The sequence below is a fragment of the Linepithema humile genome, chromosome 1 (assembly GCF_040581485.1).
Source record: "Linepithema humile isolate Giens D197 chromosome 1, Lhum_UNIL_v1.0, whole genome shotgun sequence".
Classification (NCBI taxonomy): domain Eukaryota; kingdom Metazoa; phylum Arthropoda; class Insecta; order Hymenoptera; family Formicidae; genus Linepithema; species Linepithema humile.
The window spans coordinates 5,015,206-5,038,269 of NC_090128.1; the positions used below are offsets into that span (position 1 = coordinate 5,015,206).

The 23,064-nt window shown below is 46.0% G+C and overlaps 1 protein-coding gene across 9 annotated transcripts in view; it reads left to right on the forward strand.

Moving 5' to 3' along the window:
• The window catches only part of Sidpn (similar to Deadpan), a 137,798-nt gene extending 116,127 nt beyond the window's left edge, over positions 1 to 21,671 (forward strand). For 8 of the 9 annotated variants that reach the window (XM_012371773.2, XM_067361288.1, XM_012371784.2 and 5 more), the window contains 2 exons: positions 14,964 to 15,191; positions 19,502 to 21,671. In XM_012371773.2, coding sequence (XP_012227196.1) covers positions 14,964 to 15,191; positions 19,502 to 20,512 — 1,239 coding nt within the window. In that variant the 3' untranslated portion in view covers positions 20,513 to 21,671. Of the gene's footprint in view, positions 1 to 7,278; positions 8,481 to 14,963; positions 15,192 to 19,501 lie in introns of those variants that run through there. The other variant, XM_012371809.2, reaches the window with a different exon arrangement.
• Positions 21,672 to 23,064: the final 1,393 nt, after the last annotated feature.

A 23,064-nucleotide genomic window follows, 5' to 3' on the forward strand; every position in this document is an offset into this window, starting at 1 on the left:
GGATCGGGGCAGCGGCCTCGTTATTCACGCGCGTACAATCTATCTAGTACTTATAGCGTTCTGCGAGTCGCGCGGCATACCGAATTCGCGCGGAATTGCTCGACCGCCCCTCTCCCCTCCCCCCTTCGTCGCAAGCTCGCACTCTCGCTAATGAGGATTGTCCTTTCTTGCGCTGCCGGGTAGCGTTTCGACACCGGTCGTCTCGAATTTCCCGTGCCTCGCGCCTTCGTTTCTCTCTAAGCGCGCGCCGCGCTCCCCGCCGCCCCGGAAAACGATCGATGCCGAAGCCATCGAGCCGAAGCCTTCTCTATTTACTTCTCGCGACTATCTCCCTTTCCCTCAAGATTCTCCTTTCCAGAAGCGTTAGGTGCAATATGTGGAATTCGGGAAAGAATATCGAGCTTTAGAATACACGAAGACGGCTGCAAAATTGAAATTAAAGCGTCTATTTACAGGCATATGCTGAGAAAACGAGTCGAGTAAGTGAGTCCATTATACTACGTTATAAAATTGCAGAAGCTTCATCCGTTACGCAATTTTTTTCGGCGCAAGTCCTGATCGAGACAGCTAGATACTTGCAATGTGTTATTCTATATCTTATCCGTATCTTATCTTACGAACGTTTTGCATTATGCTTGACAGACCCCGCACGGCGGTCGGGATTTATTTTAACAATAAGCCCGTGCCGACGTGCCGCCACACGCCGTTGCATAAGTTTCCGAATAATTATCCGAATGCGATCTCTTGCACCGGCGGTAATATTATCTTTTCTTATCAAGCCATCTGCGAATGGATTCCCGGTCTTCGCGATCTCTTCTTTTTTTACATTACATTGACAAGAAACTTTTATCGGAGGTTTCCCTCCTGTATTTGTGTTCAGAATTCGTTACAATTTAAAACTTTCCTTGTCGCAATCGTTTTTTTTTATCGCAAAATAAATCACGGAATACATGTCTTATATTAACTGAGGAGGGAAAATTTTTATTAACAATTTAGTTAATGAAAGTACGTTTCGGCGCAATTTTTTTTCCCCCTCTATCGAAAAAGAAACGTCCAACATCCAAGCACTCATCGAAATTACTTATTATTTCGTCGGAGGACGGACTGCGAAAGTCGACCAAGATAATAAAAAAAAAAAAAACAAGAGACAGAGAAAAAAAAGAGCGGAATCCCGCACACGCTTGTTATTGACGTCGCAAGCGAGCGCGGTGGAAAGCGGCGCGCGTACGTGCGAAACGCGACGCGTCCGCATACGGGCGTCCGCATACTCGCACGCGCGCGACGACGGCGGAGTTCATTAAAAATACACGCCCGTATTTTCTGCGTCGCGCCGCCGCAGCTCGTTCGCTCGCTGCGCGGCAGCCGCGTGTTCGCCGATTATCGTTCCACACACGCGCGGCGACGAGGAAAAAAGCGGCGAGGCGCGTTCGCCGCCGGCGATACGTGTGTATGCATGTATGACACGACTTCGCACGATTCTGGGTTACGCGTAGCGCGCACGGCCACGTCCGAGCGATGTTATAGCTAACTTTCGATGATGCGATAAATGGGGCAGAAGGGATGTAAATTATTGCAGACGTATGATAAATTGGAAGTGGGAAAAAGTCGCCGTGTGGGATTCTCTAGAAAATCGATGCAACGACGGTAAGATGGTTGCGCTTTATCGGAGTTGGAAACGATCTTTTTTTTTCCTAGCTAAAACCGCGCGATCCCTAATTACGGAGTTAATTAAAAAGTTCTAATATATTTTGCAATTTCCGTTGAATCATCATTTTTGCGCTCCTGAAATAGAATATTCCCTTATGAGTGCTAGTTTTCAAGTTACGAGCTGTACCTTAAAATGAGTAGGCGATGACCGGGCACTCATTTAAAGATACCGGTGAAATCTTCACCTGTTAAATATAAAAAAGTGAGATCGCACACTTGCATTGAACTATTTTCCATCTCTCAGTCGTGTACGTGTAGCTGCAGCAGAGGAAGAGAGAGAGAGAGAGAGAGAGAGAAAAAGTGCCGCGAAAGGATGGAAAGAGCGGCGCTAATGAGCCTCGTCTCTCGTCGCGGCATGTAATGTCTCGCCACCGTCGTCATCGTCGTGAATTCGCTCTGTCACCTCACAGACCGCGCGCGACACGCACACGTACGCGCCAAAGAGTGCGCGCCGCGACACGCGGCCTTGGCAGTTCCGCCTGGGCGCGTCTCGGCCTAGCCGGGCGGTCGATGTAACCGCGGCATAACTAACTGCTGCCGCCGTCTTTGCTCATTCTCTCTCTTTCTCTCTCTCTTTCTGCTTTCTGCCGCCCCTCTCATCCCTCTGCTGCTTCGTCGTTGTGGTCGTCGTCGGCGGAGAGCTCTTGCGGGTCTTCGCCGCGGGACAAAATAGCCTCGCGCCTTTCTCTCTCTCTCTCTCTCTTTTTCTCGCTCACATCCGTTTCGCAGCTACTCCGATGTCTCCGTTCTTTTCCTTCTCCTACATGTCGTTATGTTCGGGTGTCAATTCCAAATGATCGACCGACCAGCGTCTGCGAGAATAATAGGCTTGACATTTGGCGATCCGGATATGTATATGATGTCCATATAACACATCCGCATATCCTGTGCATGAGTAGTTTAGAGATTGAACTGCAACGAGCCGCCAAAGAGAGAGAGAGAATCTTCTGCGGCACATTATTATATTATATATTTAATATATAATTTATATATATATATATATATTTATATAACATCTATATTTAATAAAATTCGGCATATGTATTTAACGTATACTTAACATAATGCAAGATTTAAAGTGATTCTATTTCAGCTCCCAACTTTTACATAAATTCTTATTTAAATAGAAGTTGAATTATCGGTATGCCAATTATCATCGTCATAAGACACTTTAGTCAGTCGCTTATGCGGAAATGCATAACTTATTTTGTTGCGATATAGAATTCTAGTATGTAGCTGCCATCGTCGAAGTATGTCACGTATCTATGCGGCTCGATGCGCGCGGTCGAGATTTCGAAGGGGATGGGATGCGATATAGCAGGAGGGAAATACACGTGGGATACGTGGAATCAAGGTGAAAGGAAGGAGGAAGTCTGCGAGGGGCGAGGCACTTTTTGGTCGAGAGACGTGATCGGGGTATCGGAGTCGGGAACTCTCGCGCGGACGCGATTCGACTTCTTAAACGCGTTCCCGATCGTGCTAATGAGAGATTTTCATGCAACGAAAATTGAAGACGGGATAATTCGCGAAGCGGTTAATTAATTAATCTGTCGTGGGGATCGGATCTAAAAATCTTTCTCGAAAAATCATCGATTTCTTTACGATTTACAAAATATTTATAATTTACGACATCCAATTCCGACATAAATTCTAATTACTGACTGGATAAAGCGTATTTTTCTTTATTACGACCCAAAATGCACGGAAATATATTTCGCCCGAAGAGATTTATATATATTTACGAATTAGTTCGATATATCTCTCCAGTTTAGACGTTGATGACAAAAAATTTTTCGGCGAACTTAACATTGACGTCTCGAGAGCACGAAAGTAACATATAATATTAATATCAATTAAGTTGAAGAGTAATGTATAGTGCTGACAAAAAGCTACGGGGCGAATTTCGCAAGAGTGAGCGTATGAATTATCATATCAAAACACCATTGCGAAATATATCGCTTTTAGCTACGAATCCATCGTTTTTTCACAGACACGTCCGCGAAAAATGTTTTTCGAAAAATATCTCAAGCTCGATCGGAAATTCGCAGACGCTATCAAGATCAATGCGCAAGATAGTGCCGACATTTCTGCGTAAATGCCTTCCATTCGTCCGAGGACACCCGGTAGGTGCGGTCAAGCGAGTTTCGCGCGGCACGTTTCGCAGAGGCGAGCCCGACTCGGGGCGCGGCGTACATAGGTATATACGTCCATCTATCTATCCGGCGGCGTGCGAGCCTTGCCTTGTGTGGGATTCCCACAGTGGGATGGACTCTCCGCGCGTCATCGCGCCTCCGCCGTGCCGGCCGCCTACGGCGTGTCCCGAAAGTTTTCATCAAGCTGTGTGCGCGCCGGGCTTTGCAGCGATCGCGATCACCCGCTGCGATTTTGTTCCAATCCCCGGATCGCTCGCCGTTAGCTGGATAAAAGTGAAAGATGGAAAGATAACATTGGCCGAGGATTTATAAAAAGTTATATAAATCGCAACATTGATCCATTGAGATTTATTAATTGATAAAAACACGGGTTACATGCTGCGCAATTGAATGAAATGAACATCAGAATTTTAAACATTTACTCGATTTCTCGTAAAATTCAATCACCGATATGTAGCGACCGAATGATTTGACTTCTCCAAAATAAACGTCGCGTAAAACTTGTATTTTTTTAGTTACATTGGTTTCAACGCGCATATTACAGCGCGTAATTGTCACTCTGAAGCGCGACGATGGCAAATTGTGCCCCGTGCGACATTTGCGAGTTACACAAAGAACGCAATCGAATGCATATATAAAAAAAAAAAAAAAACCAATTGAGAAACTCGCGGAATCCCACGGGCGGAATCTAAGATAACTAAGGCAATTTAGAATGGTAACGAACGAACAGACTACTTGTATTGTTATCTCGGGATATCGACACAAAGATGTTCAACTATTATTCGAGCTTGGCAAACGGAAGCCAAGTACAAGGGGCGGAAAAACATTTTTTCACCCGCCTGCAAAAAATGATTCTGATGAGCGTGAATAGATCATTCGATTACTACGGATAAGAAAATAACTCTTGTTTTCTTTTTCTCTCTCTCTCTCTCTCTCTTCTTACTTTTTTTTTCTCGGCTACTATTCGCTCAACAGAACAACTTTTCACATTCATGGAATCTTGCGGCTCTCCCGTGTGAGTGCCAGGTAGCACGCGAGAACGAGCGAAAAGGAACGTTCGGCGGAGGTGGAAAGGCGAGCGTTTGGCGAGCGAAACGAGGAAGGCGTAACTAAGGAGAGACCGTGTACACGAGCTGGATGCTATTATTCCGAGGCACGGCGGAGACGCGATGAAAAATATCCCGGGTCCCTCGCTCGGCGTGACTCGCGATGCACAGCGCGGAGCCGTTGCTTATCGATGCACCGGGTCGATACGAGGCAAGCGGAGAGCACGGTAACAACGGCGGACGGCGAATCGGATTTTAAATTAAAAACTCGCTCGCTGATTCCGCTCGCTTCGAATCAGCTTCCGCTGGAACCCGCGGCTAGTCGCATACAAGATGAGAAAGATACGGAAGAGAGACTGACGTTTTTTCAATGAAGGAAAATGGACTCATTTTCGACTTTTTTTTTTTTTTTTTATTATTCCAAACAGATCTATAAGCTCTAGTGTAATGTAAAAAAGTATTTGTACTTACAGTATTTTATAGCATTTATACTTGCAAGGAAGTGCTTGTGCTCATATTCCGTCGCATTCTAATAAAGCGGGTTTTTTTGGAATAAGAAAGGCGCGAGCAGAATTAATAATCGCGGGGCATCCGCATTCCGCAGTTTTCCAAAACGTCACGACGCGAATGTAAAATCATTCAATTAAATGACTCAATTATCTATTTTTGCAAATCTGCTTTGCAAGATACCCGATATATTTGCGCACGGTGTCATTACACGAGGCACTCACCGTAAACGCGCGTTAATCGTTCTCGTGTCTCGCGATACCGTGTCTCTCTTCATCCGTGGCGCAATCAAAAAGTACGTTACCGAAATAATGACCGTTTTCATTCGAAATTCCGCGATTTTAGCCAACGCACGTCCACGAGCGCGCATGCATGTGTGTGTGCGCGCGCGCGCGCGCGTATGCGTGCACATATGCGTGTGTGTGTTTGTGTGATGATGGGTCGCCTGACCGCTCCGCTCACCCATACATTCGAGCGGTACGCACTGTCTGCACATACAGTCTCGTCGCACGCGCACGCTTCGGCGAACCGCGTGGCCGTGTGGGTAACGCGCGCGCTTCGTGGCGCGCGTGCCGACGACGGCGAAGCCGCCTCGCTCCCTCGCGCTTCCCACCGCACGTTTCCGTCCCCCTTTCCCGCGCCCCGCCGGAACGACCGACGCCCTGAAGGCTCATCGCCTCGGCGAGCCAAGCACGGCGGCACGGTTTGAGCTCCCACCGCCACGTCGTCTCTCTCGCTTTCCCCCTCGCTCCTCTCCTCCCCTAACCCTGCGCACCATGCGCCGCCGACCGCGACCCGTCGCCTCGGCGTTTTTCATCCCTTCTCCGTCCCGCCTCCTCTTGCGGCTGTTCAGTCGCACACGACGTGCCGCCGCCCGTCCGCCTTTTCGCGCGCGTTGCGAGACGAGGAGATTAAAGGCCGACGTGCGCCCGCGGACCCCCGCGCGTCCCCAGCCCTTATCGCGTGCCGCGCTCCTGCGTTGGAGCGGCGGCGCGCGGCTCATCTTTTCTCTCAGGCACGATGGATTTCTTCCTTTTCTCCTTTTTTTTTTTTTTTTTTTTTTCTTCGCAACGCAACAGCACGCCGCTTACTTCACGGCGATGCATAGAACCCGTATCGAACGCGACCCGCTAAATGTCAGCTAAATCAGGCACATTCCGGGTAGATGATCTCTCCGGGCAAACAGGAAACTCGGTTGCGCTTCGAGCGCCAATTTGCCGCTTCTTTCGCTTGATTGCCATATTACTTTTGTCCGAAATGGACTTAAAACTTTTAACAACTATAAAACGATACCGAAAAGTATCAGATAACGCGATCAACTTGCGAATGTGTATGTCAAACCGACGGAGTCTCGCTTGCACGATACAGAAAGAAACGTGAGTCTCGTCTCCGCATAAACGCATTCAGCCAGTAGAGTTTTAATCCTCATTTACTCGAAACCCAAAGGGAAGGAAGCAGTCGAACAGGCATCGATTAAAAAAAAAAAGAATAAGCGTCGCCGAAAGGAAGAGGGAGAGAGAAAAAAGATATGCTGATATCCAAATCGGAGTTCCTGCTTCGACGCCGCTTCACGGTGGCTAGGCAATAAACGGCCCTGAGAGAGAGAGAGAAAGAGAGAGAGAGAGAGCGAGAAAAGGAGAAAGAGAAACGACGACGCGACGAGGACAGACGCGAGAGAGAGGGAGAAGAGAACGAGAAGAGGAGACGACCGCACGTAGCCGCAGGCAAGGGCGCGCGTGAGCAGGCAAGCGAGCCTTCCGACCGACGCCGAGCGGCGAGCCATCCGTGTGCTCCCTGGTGTCCCCTGCTCTCCACGTACACCAACCACGACGCAAGCCCTCCTCTCTCTCTTCCCGACGCTGCCGACGCGCTGCCGACGCGCGGCCTCGGCGCGCCAAGCTCGCGCGCCGCGTACAGCCGCCAGCTACCGCTCGCCGCCTCACAGTCCGTCACCGGCGCTCGTCGCGTGAGATACGCGGACGCTCTTGCAGCCAAGTCGCACACGTTGCGTGCATTCATCGCTGTCTTATCTGACATATAGTGTGACGGATCGAGATCGATCTTCGTGTTTACAGAAAACCGCACGAGGGAAAAAGTCCCCTCCTCCCTCCGTTTGCGTTCGACGCTCGTGAATTCGCGATTCGCGAGCTCGATGCGAGCGGAAGTGTTCGGTGTACGCCTCGTGACACAGGATTTTTTTCGGAGGGAAGATCGAGTGACTCGACTCGATATTGACACTTTGACAAAGTGCGCGATCGAGCGCGCCGCTGTCAAAAAGATTTAGCAACGGCAGGACGTTTACTCAGCCGTACGAATACTTGTGAATAAGTGCGTTTCGGTCAATTCATTGACCGTTCGGGCCGCACTTGGTGAGACAATTTTCGGAACGAATCGGAGAATCCGGCAAGGATTCGCCGAGAAAGCCATCCCGCGCCGCGAGTGACAAGTGGTCGGCGACGCGTGGTTAACCACGTGGCGCGGCGTGTGCGCCGGTGTGCAAGCCACCTGGGTGGCGTAAACTTTCACGGAACTTTCTTCCTCTCTGAGGCACGTTGTTGATTGTTGGTCCCCGTGTCGGCGTTGCAAGTGCACTTTGCGGCGCCAGATAGGCAGGACCGGGCTTCGATCATCGCCAATTGTGAGAACTCGGACTTCTCGTTCGCTATCGATCTCTCGAGGCGCTCTCGAGAGCATGGTACAACAGTGATTAGTCGGCCGTGTATCGTTTAGCCAGTGCCAACAATAAGTCGCAAGGAAAAAAAAAAAGGAAGGTCCGGTGGTGGTAGTCTGGTCTGACCATCGCAGACCGCCCGCGAGATGCTGAGAATCTCAGCCGACCAGTCGTCCAGCCAATCACGTAGGGTGCTGCGATCTGAGCCGAGGGCCGTCGCGGCCTGTTAAGATGACCGCGCGTCTACACTCGCTGAGGCACCAGGAGAAGAAATCAGCCGGCAGTAGCCACCGACAGCACCACCAGCATCAGCAGGCCGTCCATCAGGGTCCGAGCCCGGCACCGAGCCCCAGCCCGAGCCTCAGCCCGAGCCCGAAGCACTCGGACGGACGAAGAGTAAGAGAAAAGAAAACTTACTTCTCAAACAAATATGCGAATAATTTCGATTCGGGGATTAATTTTGTCTTGCGATTAAAAATACGAATTTTTTTTCCTATTAAAAATGGAATTATATTTCATATACGCAAGATTTTAATGTCAACGATATTTTTAATTTTCTTGAAATATCAATCGAGAAAAGTGTGTAAAATGCATGAAAATAGAGTTTAGAAAGTAGAAAAGAGAAAGCATGGAATACATAAGTGCGGACATAGAGATAATAATTTAATATGGTTGATTTAATATCTTAAGAACACTTGATGTATGGGCGCGCGAAGAATAAAGCGTATGACCTCAGATCGCGACTCACCCTACCTCTCAACCCTCCAGCGCACTTAATCTTCGGCTGTAAGCCGCTGCTGTGGCGTGAATTCGATACTGGACACGTGGCTCGTTTGCACAATCCCTCGTCGTTCAATCTCGATATCCTCCAATATCTTTTATATGAAAATCCGCTAATTTATCACTTGGATTTTCAAATATACAAAACGTGCATGCGTAACACTTGCGATAAATAGACACGAGCTGCGTGTATTATGCAGAGTTTCGAAAAAAATGGAATCCTTTGCTCAAAGAATTTTCGACTACCGTAATGGAAAATTAATTCGCATTTTCTTTTTATAGCAATTATTTAATATTATTTATTTTTTAATAGTATAATTTACGTTTTCGAGATGTTTTCTACATATATCGAAATGTTGAATATAAAAAAAGAGATAATGTTACGATCTCGTCGTCCGATGCAATCTCAGCGACTCGCGAGCGATAACGCTCACAGCGTGACTCTGAGAAAAGTTGGCGATTTAAAAACTTGAATGCATAAAAAGGAGCGCGCGAACTTGGTGTTACCTACGCTTTTCTTTCCTCTAATTTCCGCGAAGTAGGTCAATTTCTCAACACGGCGAATTTCGCGAAATTCCGCAAGGATTCGACCTTTGCGTATTTCCGTATCGTAAAAAAAAGAAACGTGCCGATAGCGATAAAACTGCACGAAGCATAAAAGAAATATTGCTCCTCTGCGTGAACGCGCGATTAAAAGCCCGATGAAAAGCGGAATAAAAGCAGCGCGCACGCAAAGCCTCGAATTATAGACGACAAAATGCGGGTGTCGAAAAACGAAATTAAAATTATACTCGCCGCGATGCGATTTGCATGCAATTGCGCGAAGAATCGCCGAGTTTGCAGATGCGAAGAAGGAGCGACAAAATTTATGTTAAAACATAACTAAGTTTTTCGTCATTGCGTTTATTTTGCGATAATATCACACAAATATCTCACAAATTCTCTCTTTTATTTCGAGATAACGGTGTTAAAAGATTGATAGCTATTTCCATTAATTTTCCTCGTCGAATTCTCGTTAACGAGTGTTGACGTTATTAATGACGAAATCGAGCGTAAGTCCCGAAGTACGTGACAAATGTATTTCCTTATTTCTCTTTGTCGGGTGGCGAAACGCAGCGGGTCGCAAGGGCACGTCGCGATACGGACGGTGCGTGTCGGCGCCTTGTAACATCAATTTGCGGTAATTGAACGTATCTACGAGCGGTTATCACACAAATCGTCGGGGCGTCGCCGCTCGCATGGCCTAGCACCGTCGAAAAGTATAATTCACTTTATCCAATTAATTCATGAGACCCCGCAGCTTCTGCTCGCATATTTTAACGTGAGTTCTTACGCTTGATAAGAAAATGCAGTAATAATGCACTTTACCTGAATTTCTAAATAATCGCTGCCATGTACTTGCCGTTCGCGCCTGGAATTTTTTTTTATCCACAATTATCACATAATATTTAAATAAATTTGATTTCCATATTTCTTGCCCGAATTGCATGAAATATTCATACACACGCACGCGTATACACTCTCTCGTTCTCTCGTAAAATAGCTGAGACGCTTAATGCGCGTTATGTTCGGCATTGCGTAATGTGTAAAAAACGCAAAAAGGACTCGACTTCGTGAAATTCCGAAGTAGGCAAGATGCGTGCGTGATCTCGCGATGCACGCGTGCGTGAAGTGCGGCTGCGGGTGCCCTTTTAAGGTGATCCGCGTCGCGTGAGAGTACATCCGCTCGAGCGTACCACGCCGTACGGAGTGGCTGTGGTCTCCTATTAGGAAAGTTTCTACCGGCGACGGAAGGGCGTAACTTCGCGCACTCGTCTTTATTAGCGGAATGGATTCGCGGCGGAGATATGCGCGCCGCGAATATGAGCCCGGTCTTAATAATGTGGGAATTTTAGATGGGGAAATACGTTTTGGATAGAAAATTTATTTGAGATAAAGTTGAAAATATATAAAAAATAGCAGTGTTACGAATTTGATGGACATTTTACTATTCTCGTCATCGCGCGTAAGCGAAAGGTTTTGATATTAATTAAGCGAAAAAATTAGTTCAGATCTAGTAGAATGCAGTATAAGCTTCCAAATTTAGTAAGCAATGGTCTATTCCTTCTTTACTTTCGTCATCGCGTCGAGAAATTCGTAATTTTTATCGCGTTCACGTCGTCGGATTATGGTCAGAGGGATCGAAGCGGCGGGTGGGGGAATTCCAGAGGGGCGCGTCGAGTTAATGAGAGCGGTAAAGTTTCGCGGGATTTCGAAGCAATAGGTGGAAGAGGAGGAGAATGAAGGAAGGGGAGGAGGAATACACGGCGGACATCGTCGGTCGGTTCTGTCGTCGTCGGACGACGGCTTAATTGACGGCACTTAACGGATTGTCGTTATGCCTGGCTTAATTACCTGTCGCTCGTTGCCACTAGCCCGCGCATTTTAATCGATTTATCATGCGCGAAGGCGGTACGCTGCTCTCGATGATGCATCCGAAGACAATAGAATGAACGAGCGTATAACGTCACGTCTGCTGCGTCAAACGGAAGTAACTCGAAATATCGATTTTTTTTAAATTAAGTTTTGTCATGTCGCTTACAAAAAGTATTAAAATAGTAAATTATTATTTAATATTCTTTCTAAAGTATTTATATCACATCTCTGATGGAGAAGAAAAATAAAATTGCCTTTTTCTAATTGGAGATGTTGCGAGTGCTACAATATACTCTGGAATTTTTTTGCAGTTGACACAAATTTAGCTCACTACTGAAACTATGTTACAAGTGATACTTAAGATTGTTCATGCTTTATATGCAGTTATAAGTCTGCGCGTTTAACTGAAGAAAAAATATTGAAGCTTCTGTGGCGGCCTTAGGTTTACACATGGAAAAGATGACCGTGACCTGCCACGATTATCAATGACTGTTGTTAAAATAATCGGTTTCAAGAATTCCGAAACGTTTCACGAAGTTTGCACATCGATGATTCACGATGCTGCGCCGCATACGTGACACGAAGTCGTAAATGACAAACGACGAGACGCGATTTATCGCGCGTAACGCGCTAATCAGCGGCACCGTCAAAGTCGCCGTCACGGCGCGCAACGTTATGTTTGCCTTTATCTTCCTCTTCTTGCGCGCGCATGGCTATTTTTCACAGTCGAAAGTCACGCTGGGTGAAAGAGCGCCACGACGACCGGAGTTATCTCGAGCGTGACGATCTTTCGATACCCATCGGAAAAGCAGCGCAAATTGGAGTCTCGCGGAAAGAGAGACCATAATTCTTTTCGCAAAAAGAATCGGCGGAGAACAGTATCCAACGAAGCATTTATTAATCCAAAAAAATTATATAGAACAAAAAAAGTGAAACTGTGTGTTACTGGGAAGTAAATTTTATGTCGAAGTATACAAGAGAGAGAGAGAGAGAGAGGTGCGCCGCAACATATATTTATTCTAGCTATCAACATAGTCGTTTGAAATAAGTCTTTTAGCAAAAATTAGAAAAATTATTACGTTTTTGTTTTCAATATTTGCAATTATATTTTTAGACAAGCTTATATATTTGTAATATATTCATATTCGTCCGGCTTTGGACTGCGAGTCTTCGAGTTTCAAATTGTACAGTTCGCTCGCTCGGACGTCACCAACTTCCGGTCAACAAATGGAATAGAAATGAAGGGAAAAAAGAAGGCAAATCCTGCGACTAACCCAGTTTCATCCCTCGGCGAGGCGTAATTTAAACGTCCCTGTTACGAAATTCTTCTCCCGCTTCTTTGCACGCGCGCACGCATACGCGCGACCAAGTCCGCATGAGAGTCCATCGCGCCACAGACGCGCGTCTCGTCCTCTCCCTCCTCACCCCCTTCTCGCGCAGTCTCTTGTAATAATAGAAGGACGCGGCGGAGCAAGAGTGCCGCGCCAGTCGGCGATAACACGTGTGTGCACACATGTATGCACACGCACACATGCCTGCGCGCACGCGTGACCGCGGTGGCTCGCTCGTTTGTTTACTCGTCGCGGCGTTCCCGTGTGAACGCACCGCGCCGGTTTCGACCCCCTTTCCCTCTGCTTTCAGCTTATTCCATCTCTCACATACTTACGGTTGCTCGCTCGCTCGGCACGTCCTCGTCGTCGCTTGTTATCCTTTTCGCCGACCGCCTCTAGCTCTCTGTCGGTCTCGCGCGGCAGTCGCGGCCTTCGTCTCTCTCGTTAGAGCCGAGTTTCAGCCTTTGTCGTTCTTCGTGCCGCTCGCTATCCTATTCCCGCTATCTCCGTTTCTATCGCTCACATCTACTGCGCTTTCTCATTCTCTCTCTCTCTTTCGTTCCTACACACACGCACACACACGCTTTCCAGATCTGCTCTTGTCGCTTCGTGTGTCGCTTGCTACCTTCATCTCTCACAGAGAGATATCTGCCATCTCCTTCTCATCCGGACGCGAGTCCGTTCCTGCTGCTTGCAACATCGTTTTCGCTGTCTCCCTTCCGACAATTCTCTCTCTCGCTCGCTTCTCCGTGAATGTCTGTCATCTCCTTCTCCCTCGGTAGACGTGCCTTTGCGGATCCCGTCTCGCCGTCTCGCACACTATCTTCTTTCCACGTAAAACGTCGGCGTTGCTTCTATCTCTCTCTGTTTTCTCTCTCTCTCTCTCTCTCTCTCTCTCTTTCAAACGTCACTCCACGAGTTTGTCTCGTCTCCTCCGCTCACACGTTCTATCTCTGCGCTTCTATTTCTCTTGCTCTCGCAGTCGAACTCTGTTATCAGCCGTCTCGTTTTCGCTCCCCAAACGTGTCCTTGTCGCCCTTGTCACTCAGCACGTCTTCCGCCAGCTTCCTTTTCCGTATACTTACCGTCTCCGTCAAAGCTGCGCGCTATACGGAGTGTGATAAAAGTTGAGCATGAATAGCATTGTTCTTCGATTGGAAAAAATTATCACTCTCTAGGATAACGATTTATCTTACGGATTTCCGTCGCGACTTTTTCCAAAAATTCTGCTAAAATTATATTAATTAGGATAACGATTTATCTTACGGATTTCCGTCGCGACTTTTTCCAAAAATTCTGTTAAAAAATATATTAATCGTAAAGTTATTGAGAAATTTCTCGATCTCAGCAACCAATTAACGCATTCAGCGGAACTTATCGTGTGGCATGTTTAATACGGAATTGTCGCACGATAAACAAGTGTGTTGCTGATGTGCATATTCGGGACACCTGACGCGGCGCATACGCCTTCGAGCTGGCACTGTCATCAATTCCGGTATAGTCCACTTTATCCGACTTCACCTCCATTCGTCTGTGACTATCTCGCAGTTCCGTCGAAGCTTTCACGATTGCCCCCTCGCCTCGTCCGCCTCCCGGTTGTCTTTACGGATCGCGCCGCGAACGATGTCGGCACTTTGCCAGCGAGTCGAAAGCCGCAAAAAAAGAGAAGGAGCTCGCTGGAGCGTTGATATGCTCGTAAAAGCGAATCTTCCGTTATCCATCACTAGCAGAATTTTGATATTTTACACTTCACGATGGAGGATATTGCAAACATATATCATAACTACGATAATTTTTTAAAGTTTCCAAAATATATAAAAGGAGAAAGAGGTAAAAATAAAAAATAGTACTAGAATAGTAATTTCTGAAGGGACAGAAATCTGTGTTAAAAAAAAAAAAACAAAAAAAAAAGAAGATGACCAGTCTCGCCTGACCTGAATCCGGATCTAAATCCGATTCTGCTTGCATTCAAGATCTGAGATGGCAAAATTTTTCATGGTATTCTATAGTCAAGCTAGACTTTATGGAACTATATGGAAGCGAGACACAATGGAACAAGCCAGATTGGACTCAGATACCTTAGTCTGAACCTAGTCTAGACTTTAGACAAAAGATTTTCGAACAGATGTTTGAATCAAAAACATTTGAGCTTCAAGTTTGACAATTCGAATAGTTCGAATATAAGCAATGCTTGATTGACTTTGGAGCCTTATCTACTTTTATCGGAGTAATAATATGTACTTAGGAATGCAAATAACATTGTATAAGACCTGTGTTTTAATTTAAGAAAAAAAAACACGAATTGCATTATTTATAAATGTACTTAAAAAATCGTTCTCTTTTTCCTTTTCAGGCTAACAAACCACTAATGGAAAAACGACGGCGAGCGAGGATTAATCAATCCTTGGCGGCGCTAAAGGCGCTCATCCTCGACAGCGCTCGGCTAGAGAACACCAAACATAGCAAGCTCGAGAAAGCCGATATTTTGGAACTTACAGTCAGGCATCTGCAGCGGCAGAGATCGCTTGCTCAGCCTGGCCTGTCTAGGTACAAAGCCGGATATCAGGACTGTTCGAGAGAGGTAAGAACATTTTTAATTCACAAATAACAATATAAGGTATCGACGTATAAATTTTACGTTTTAAAATTTTATTTTTTCCCTCGATATAAAAATCTGCTTTAAAAATGCACGTTTAAAGATTTTTCTCGCGATGAGTAACTTAACTGTGAGGAGTCACAAGGATGCTATCGATCGATATTATATCTTCGGAAAATCACCGGTAAGACGATTCCGATGTGGAAAAACTCGGGTTTTTGCCATTATACTCGTTTCGCCACAGCGAGTAAAACGGGGAAAGGGTAGGCGGGGTTGGAACAGAGAGAGAAAGAGAGAGGGTGGTGAAAAAAGTCGAATTCCAGCGCGTCTGGGGAGCGTGTAATCGGAGAACTCGGCGGAACTGGTTCGTGTTACACGGCAGAAAGGGATGGGGACAGCGGAGATCCTATATGGTAGAAGAAGAACCCACCGAAATCACCCCGCTGCCATCCTTCGAACGACCGAAGGTATCGGGTTTGTCGCTGGAAAGTCTTGCGTTCGCCGCTCGTTCGTTAAGAGACGTCCAGCCGCGAAACGAGAGGTAACTCGTTGAAAGCGGACACCCCGTAAGCGCCGTCACGCTGAATCTACCGTATAAGCCTTATGGTCAGGCCTGAGATATTGCCTAACCGGGGGAAAACGAAGAATAAAGATTTTTCGTTTTTCGTTTTTACGCACGAAGATCGATGGAGGTTGTAAAGTGTTAAACATTTCAAATTAAACAATTAAGCCTCTACGGCAAGGAATTTGTTCGTTGAACGTATTCGGTGGATAAATTTTGTTTTGATTGTTCGCGTGCAATTTATGATACATTAATTTTTTTTATAATTGTAATTATATATAAATAAATGTAAATACATTTTTTATAATTATAATTTTAAAGCAGAAGCACAAAGAGAGAAAAAGAGGAACACTGTTTTGATGTTCACGACGAACTTTTTTTTTTTTCCTGAGCATTTTGCTCAGCCTCGTTACGATACGCGACGCGATACGCTGCTGCGCCTGGCATTTCCGTCGTATATCTTCATCGACACGGCACGGCAGCACACTGGCGGAACTCGAGGCGTCGAAACGATTGTCGGCTCGCTCGCCTCGACAAAGCGCACTTGTCACGGCACAAAACCCGCCCGCGCGCACTAGCTCGCTGTACTTGTGTGCAACCGCCTTATCAGAACTCACCGATAAAGTCGACTTCTCGACTAGGATAGTGCTCGAAAGATGCGGTCATGAGGCGCGTATGGCTTTGTATATGTGTGCTGTGTTAGAAACAAATGTAGCAATTTTTTCTAAAAATTCTTAAAAACATGCAATAGCGAAATTTATGGTATTTTCTTTAAGAAAGCGGCCGCAGCTTTTGCATTTTTACAGTAACGAAACAAATCGGTGTAGCAGCGTCGAAATATCTATTACTATTTCGATTTAGGCAATGCCCGTTTCTTTAAAAAGAATATGTTATAAATTTGCAGCTGTACACTTTGGAGTAAATTCAGTCAAATTAATCGATTTCGCGCGGTTTTCAAACTTTTCATCTAGAATGAAAAGAATGAAAACATTTTTTTTATTTTGATTAAGAAAAGTGTTGTAAATTCGTCACGAGAGGGGAATGAAAAAGGATCGAATTCCGCTCTGTGTTGGGGGGGAGGAAGTGGAAGGTAGAAAGAACGATGGTACAGAGAGCGTGTGAGAAATTTCGAGCGACGAGACGAACGTCGAGCGAAATCACAGCACGCCGTCATGTGATATATGGCAAGGGCGGGCGAGGTGGATAGGTGGGAAGAAAGGAGAAAGAAGAAAAGAAGGAAAGAAAGAAGGAAAGAAAGAAGGAAGGAAAAAATGAAGAAAGGAAGAAAGGAAGGAAGGAAGGAAGGAAGGAAGGAAGGAAGGAAGAAAGGAAGGAAGAAAGGAAGGAAGGAAGGAAGGAAGGAAGGAAGGAAGGAAGGAAGGAAGGAAGGAAGGAAGGAAGGAAGAAGGAAGGAAGGAAGGAAGGAAGGAAGGAAGGAAGGAAGGAAGGAAGGAAGGAAGGAAGAGGAAGAGGAGAAGCAGGAGCGAAGGTTCCCGCGGGGCAAACTTTACGGTCTTATAAAACCGGCGGTCGACCAAGGCGACACGTTTCGCCATACCATTCTCCGGGATTCTCCTTCGTGCGAGAGCACAGGTCTGATGCTTCCACGAGCGTGAAACGTGCGCTCGTATTATACACCGTGTTTGAGAACTACCATCGTTCGTTTCTCTCTGTCGGAGAATAAAACAGGAGTGGTAGCCGGTTACTTCGAAACCAAAGCATCGACGTTTCTCGGGAGTTTCGTGCGCGTAAAAATTAACAAGGTCTGAGAAAATCTTGGCGCTAATGCAAGTAGATAATAAGCTAGAAATTAGATTTTTAATGAAATTTTAATATAAAATCAAAGATTCAATTTGCGATCAAAGGACCGGTGAAGCGAGTGTTTTAAGACATTGTGTATCGTAAACGACGCGTTGAATCGCAGATCTCAGATTGCAATGCGGGAAGGGACGAAACGCAATCTACGAAAACCAGGTCAAAGACTTTTCACGCGTGAAATCTTTCCTGTTTTATAAAAACACAAAATCTCTTTCTCTCTCGTAGAAAAAGTTAATCCGTGGAAATATTTCGCAAAGTAAAATAATTAATCATTATTAAATATTTATTTTAGTAATTTTATTTACAATTAGTAATATTTTACGTTCAAAGAAGCGTATTTCAATGTATAGAAAACGAAAATTCCATTCTCCTAATTTCCGACGCATGCGATTAACCCAAATTCGCGATTCCACTCGATATATGCGATCTCTCAATGCCGACTACATGAATCCCGCTCTCGCGCGCAACCTTCCTAGCGTGTGGCGGCGGCGGCGACGGATTCGGTTGCTTTATTTTGAAGCAGCGACCCATAAAAGCTCTCTCGTGCGCTTTGGCACGATGGCGAAACTATTGTCCGCCGGCAGCGGCGACGATAGTTCCGCCGGCGAGTGACGCGCGTTCGATACGCCGCCGCCGCCGTCGCCGCTGTGTGAAATATAGCGCGCGATACGTTACGCGATTAGAGATCAATCGCGCCGCTTCCACTCGCAATTCGTTTCTCTTCCGGCCGCGACCCCGCCGTGGCGGTCACGCGCCGTCACTTTTTGATCTTCTCTGACCCTTTTTTTTAACGCGCGTGTATCACTAATCATATATAAAATAATCGGTGAATTAGCTAACTCCTCATATTTTTGGAGAAAATTTCTAAATTGCGCGCAACTTGTTTGAATTTCTCTACTTTGGATTGTAAATTGGATAAAAGTTTATCACAGATTTCATTCTAAACTTATCAAAAACATGTACATTATTTTAAATTGAATCTTTTTCAGCAAATTTTCAATTTAACCTCTTTCTTCGATCTTTATTTTCGAATATCAAAAACCGTCGAAACGCATTATTACAAAATTCGACCCGATTACTTGCGCGCGGCGCGTTAATCAGCGTGCCGTTCTAAGCGCGCGTTAATTAGTGACTCGCAGCGATAATAACGACCACGAAAAGTACGCAGCGCGTCGACGCGCCGCCGCTCGACGCACGAATTAAAGAGCGTTTTATCGCGCCGGTTGTTATCGCCGGCCACGTACGAAATAAATTACGGGCCGGGGCTCGGCGGGTCGCGGTCGGGGGGAGTATCGGGTAACAAATAATCACGCGGCGCCGTTACTCGAGCGAACCGCGGATTAAAGAGCGAACGCGAAATATTCAATTACGCCAGGCGGTCGATAATGACTGACGCGCGTTACCACGTCCGCGGTCGAATATGAGATTTCCAATACATTTTTCCGCCCGTTGACCAGCAGGCGTTTGGATTATGAACACTACGTTGAAAAATTATTCCAATGGACTAATTTTTTTATTTTTTTTAATTGCTTTAAATAAAAAATTACAGGTTTCAAAAATAATGTAAAAATATTTATATTCACGAGAAAGTTATTAAAATAATATATAAACAGTTTAAAAGTAAAAAAGCGCTTGTGAAGAACATTAGAATGCTCGTCACAATACAGTGGAATTTTTGTAGATACGCAATATTTTTGATGACTTTTAACTAGTTATTACTTAATCTACACATACACGATATTTGTTTCTGTAATACACCCAGCCTCTAAATTTGTCGAAAAATTGAAAAGAAATGTTTTTATTTGTTTACGAGTCCCCATTTATGGAATCACTCGGCATTATCATTTATCACGCGTTACACGGTGCATTTGCGTCGACCGATTTCAGCATCGACGGTCTCGTTGCTGTGTTTTAGGTGAGCCGCTATCTCGATGCGCCGGACATCATCACGGGCAACAGCACGCCGATGGATCCGGCGGTGAAGCAGCGGCTGCTGCGTCACTTGGATAGTTGCGTGTCGGAGTTAGATTTGGATCTGGGCTCGCGGCCCGACAGCGGTCTGGGCAGCAGCCCAGGCAGCGTGACGGATCGCGTTGCGGGAACGACGAGCCCGGGCCCGCTGGACCACCACGTGCCGGTCGGGCCGCATTGCAGCGCGGCGCTCACGCCGGCCGGCCTAATCAAGTCCGAGATCCCGGAAATGGTGGAGGCGGCCCGACCCGACAGCAGCACTACCGCCGGCGACGAGAACAACAACAGCAGCCGGCCGACCTCGGCCTTCAGTCAAGTGAACCCGGCGACTCTGGACCCGCACCACCCGCACCATCCGGCAAATCTGCCGGTCGATCAGGCCTCCACGTCGCAGCAGAACCCCAACATGCTGTCCGTGGTGCAAGTGATACCCTCGCGGCTGCCGGACGGCCAGGTGGTCTTCCTGCTGCCGAGCCACTACGTGCAACTGGCGGCGGCGGCCGCGGCGAACGGCATCAGCATCGGACCGAATCCGCCCACGGCGATCTGGGCGGCGACCAACATGTCGCTACTCAAGGCCACCGATAAGCTGGTGAAGCGGCCGCACGAGGACCTCGGCCAGGAGTGGCAGGATCCGACCAGCGGCCTCAAGCCGAGCAAGAGCCCGCGGATGGAGCAGCCGGAGCAGCCGCTCGACTTCACCACCACGTCCAAGAAAATGAAGACCGCCAGCTCAAAGGGCTCGACGCATTCCGGTCACGTCGAACATCATCTGCGGCAACATCCGCAGGCGTCGTCGGTTCGTCCACCGAGCGGCGAGTCCGCTGGGCCCGTTATCCACGAGGACAGGCCGTCTAGTCACGCGGACAGCGAAATCGCCGTCGGCATGCCGTCTCCGTCGCCCGTCGGCCAGCAACCCGTCAAAGATGAGGAGGGCATGTGGAGACCGTGGTAAAGGGCTCCGCTAAACCTTTTCATCCCACCCCGAGGCTATTTGTCTTTGTAAATAGGAATGCATCTCGTGAAGCGCGCGCGCGCGCGAAACTGGAAATCGCATCGGTGTGCGGCTACAATTTTCGTCTGCGAAAATCTTCCTCAGCTGGAATTCCAACTATATAATGTTCCAGAATTCACGAATCAAAAGATCGTAACAGGAAAATTCTCAAAAAACCAAGTAAGTCTTTGCGACACTTTATCGCTCACACAACTTTATAAATAAGCGTTTTACCAGAAAATTTGATTGATTGGCTTTAACTCTTTGGTATTTCCAAAAGTTTTTTGAAACGTTACAGAGACTTTTATTATTTAATTTTATAAAAATTTTCTCGCTATATTTTGATTCGTGATCTCGAGTACATCTTGTATATATATATAATACTTGTCGCCGCGCAGCGGCGCGAGCGTTTCGAACAACGTTTCGCGCGGATCCGAATGCCAAAGTGCAACGACTACGAGAAAGGATTGTAAAAATTATACGCCTAATGAATTTCTGCGATTTTTTTTTCGAGAAAATGATGTGGAAGTAAACCACTATCACTTTTGACAGAGGTGTTCTGTCCCGTAAATTCGCAGTTACGACAACAAAAATTCTTCTGATGTAGTTGCGCGTAAAAAAAAAAAACGCGCTGCAAGATAACTGTATGTATGTAAATGATGGAGTAATTAGTTTACGATTATTGCGAAAGGAAGAGGGGGAGAGAAAGAGGGAGAGAAAGGGACAATGAGTGCGCGAGAGAGAGCGAATCAGAAAGAAAGAGAGAAAAAGCACGTGTGTTTAGTCCGCCATTCATGTACATAGGCCCCCTGATCGGAACTATTGCTATTTGCGAGATATAGATTTATTTTGATGTTATCTAGGTGTATACGGCGAGGGAGAGACTGAGAAAGAGAAAAAAAGAACGATGAGTGTGCGGTATGCTTGCATGTGTAAGCGCGAGCGAGTAGTGAGCGAGCGTTTTTCGTGGACGCGCGACTAATAATCGCGTTTAGCGTAGCAAGGAGTCACCATCTCACCACCTAATTTACGTCTATAATTGCTAAATATCCTGGGATTTGAATTCCTTATTCAATGTACTTAGACGCGCAGTCAATATAGGCATATATATTGAACTGTACACACTGTGTTTTAAATACTCTTATCTGTTAACCGAACCGAGACCAAACTCGATTCTCCATCTATCCTTGTTTTCCTGAAGCTAATCTAAGAATTTTTATTTATTTTTTTAGCAGCAGAAGAATGACTTTTTTTATTTTTTCCCCCGCAACGATCGATCTTCTTCGAAATAATATAAACTGGTTTTGATATCACGAAGCTCGACATGCGTGGATAAGAAATGGCTGTTTAAGGTAAGTACTCAAACAATAATCTTTATTTAGTAAGTAAAATGTATGCAAAAAAATTAATCCGATATACATATGAATATATTCTAATTATATTCTTCTGATACTTTGTCGATGTTTCGAAAACGGTTGCTTCAGAAATTTGAATTCTTCGTAATTATTTCCTTCAATTCAAATTTTTGGAATTGACTTGTGTTATTTCTTACAGTTAGTAAACTTTTTAACGAAATAATCGATGTTTATGAAGCAATTAAAATTATTCGCGTTTTTATTTATTTGTTGTAGCATAATCTAAATCTATCGCTACATCTTTTCGCTTTTTCATCTTTTGAAGTATTGAGTAATCTCTTCTGTTCAATCGATTATTATATCCTCTGTTCCTCTTTTTCGTCACAATTTGCGTCGTTTGCGGGAGCGACCTTCGGCGTACGCTTCTCGCAGGGAAAAGGCGGCGGCAAACTGGTGGTCGATGGGATTGTTAATACGACTTTTTCTTGGTCATTAAACTTTTTGCCGAAGCGTCTCGGCGCGGCGCGATGCGCGAGTCCTAACGACCGAAACGCGCTGCCGGAGAAACCGATTACCGATCGTTAAATCTTGCTCGTTTGCACCCGAGGCGAATTAACTATTCGCATGCCTTTTAGGTTCACCACACGTGACGTAAACGGACGGTTGTCTGTCTAGCAAGCGAGCTAAATTCTTTTACCGCAATTTTGTTTACCGAAGGTATTTTAACGAGGGATTTTCCGTCGTCAATTGTCCACGCGCACTTTTTTATCGACGTCTTCCCGTTCTCAATCTTTGACTTCGCGGGTTATACACTTTACGCATTATTGAACTGATAGACTAAGGTGTAAGATCCATTCATAGCTCTCCGACCATCGTGAAGCGTTTATGGAAATTTTTCTCATTATGAAAAAAAAAAGTTACAAAGAATCGATCGAGGCCACGTTGTGTAAGTAGGAAAAAAGCGATTATCATCCGACGAGCTTACGATCGGTGAGCGTTATCGCATCACTTCTACGCCGCAACGTGAACCTGACGCGGCACGTAGCGACACAATCAATTTTTTGTCGCTCGGCAAATAAAACCTAACCTAACGCACACACACAATGCGTGTGTGTGTACATACGTACATATAAAATGGATCAGTTCTGCCACGTGGAT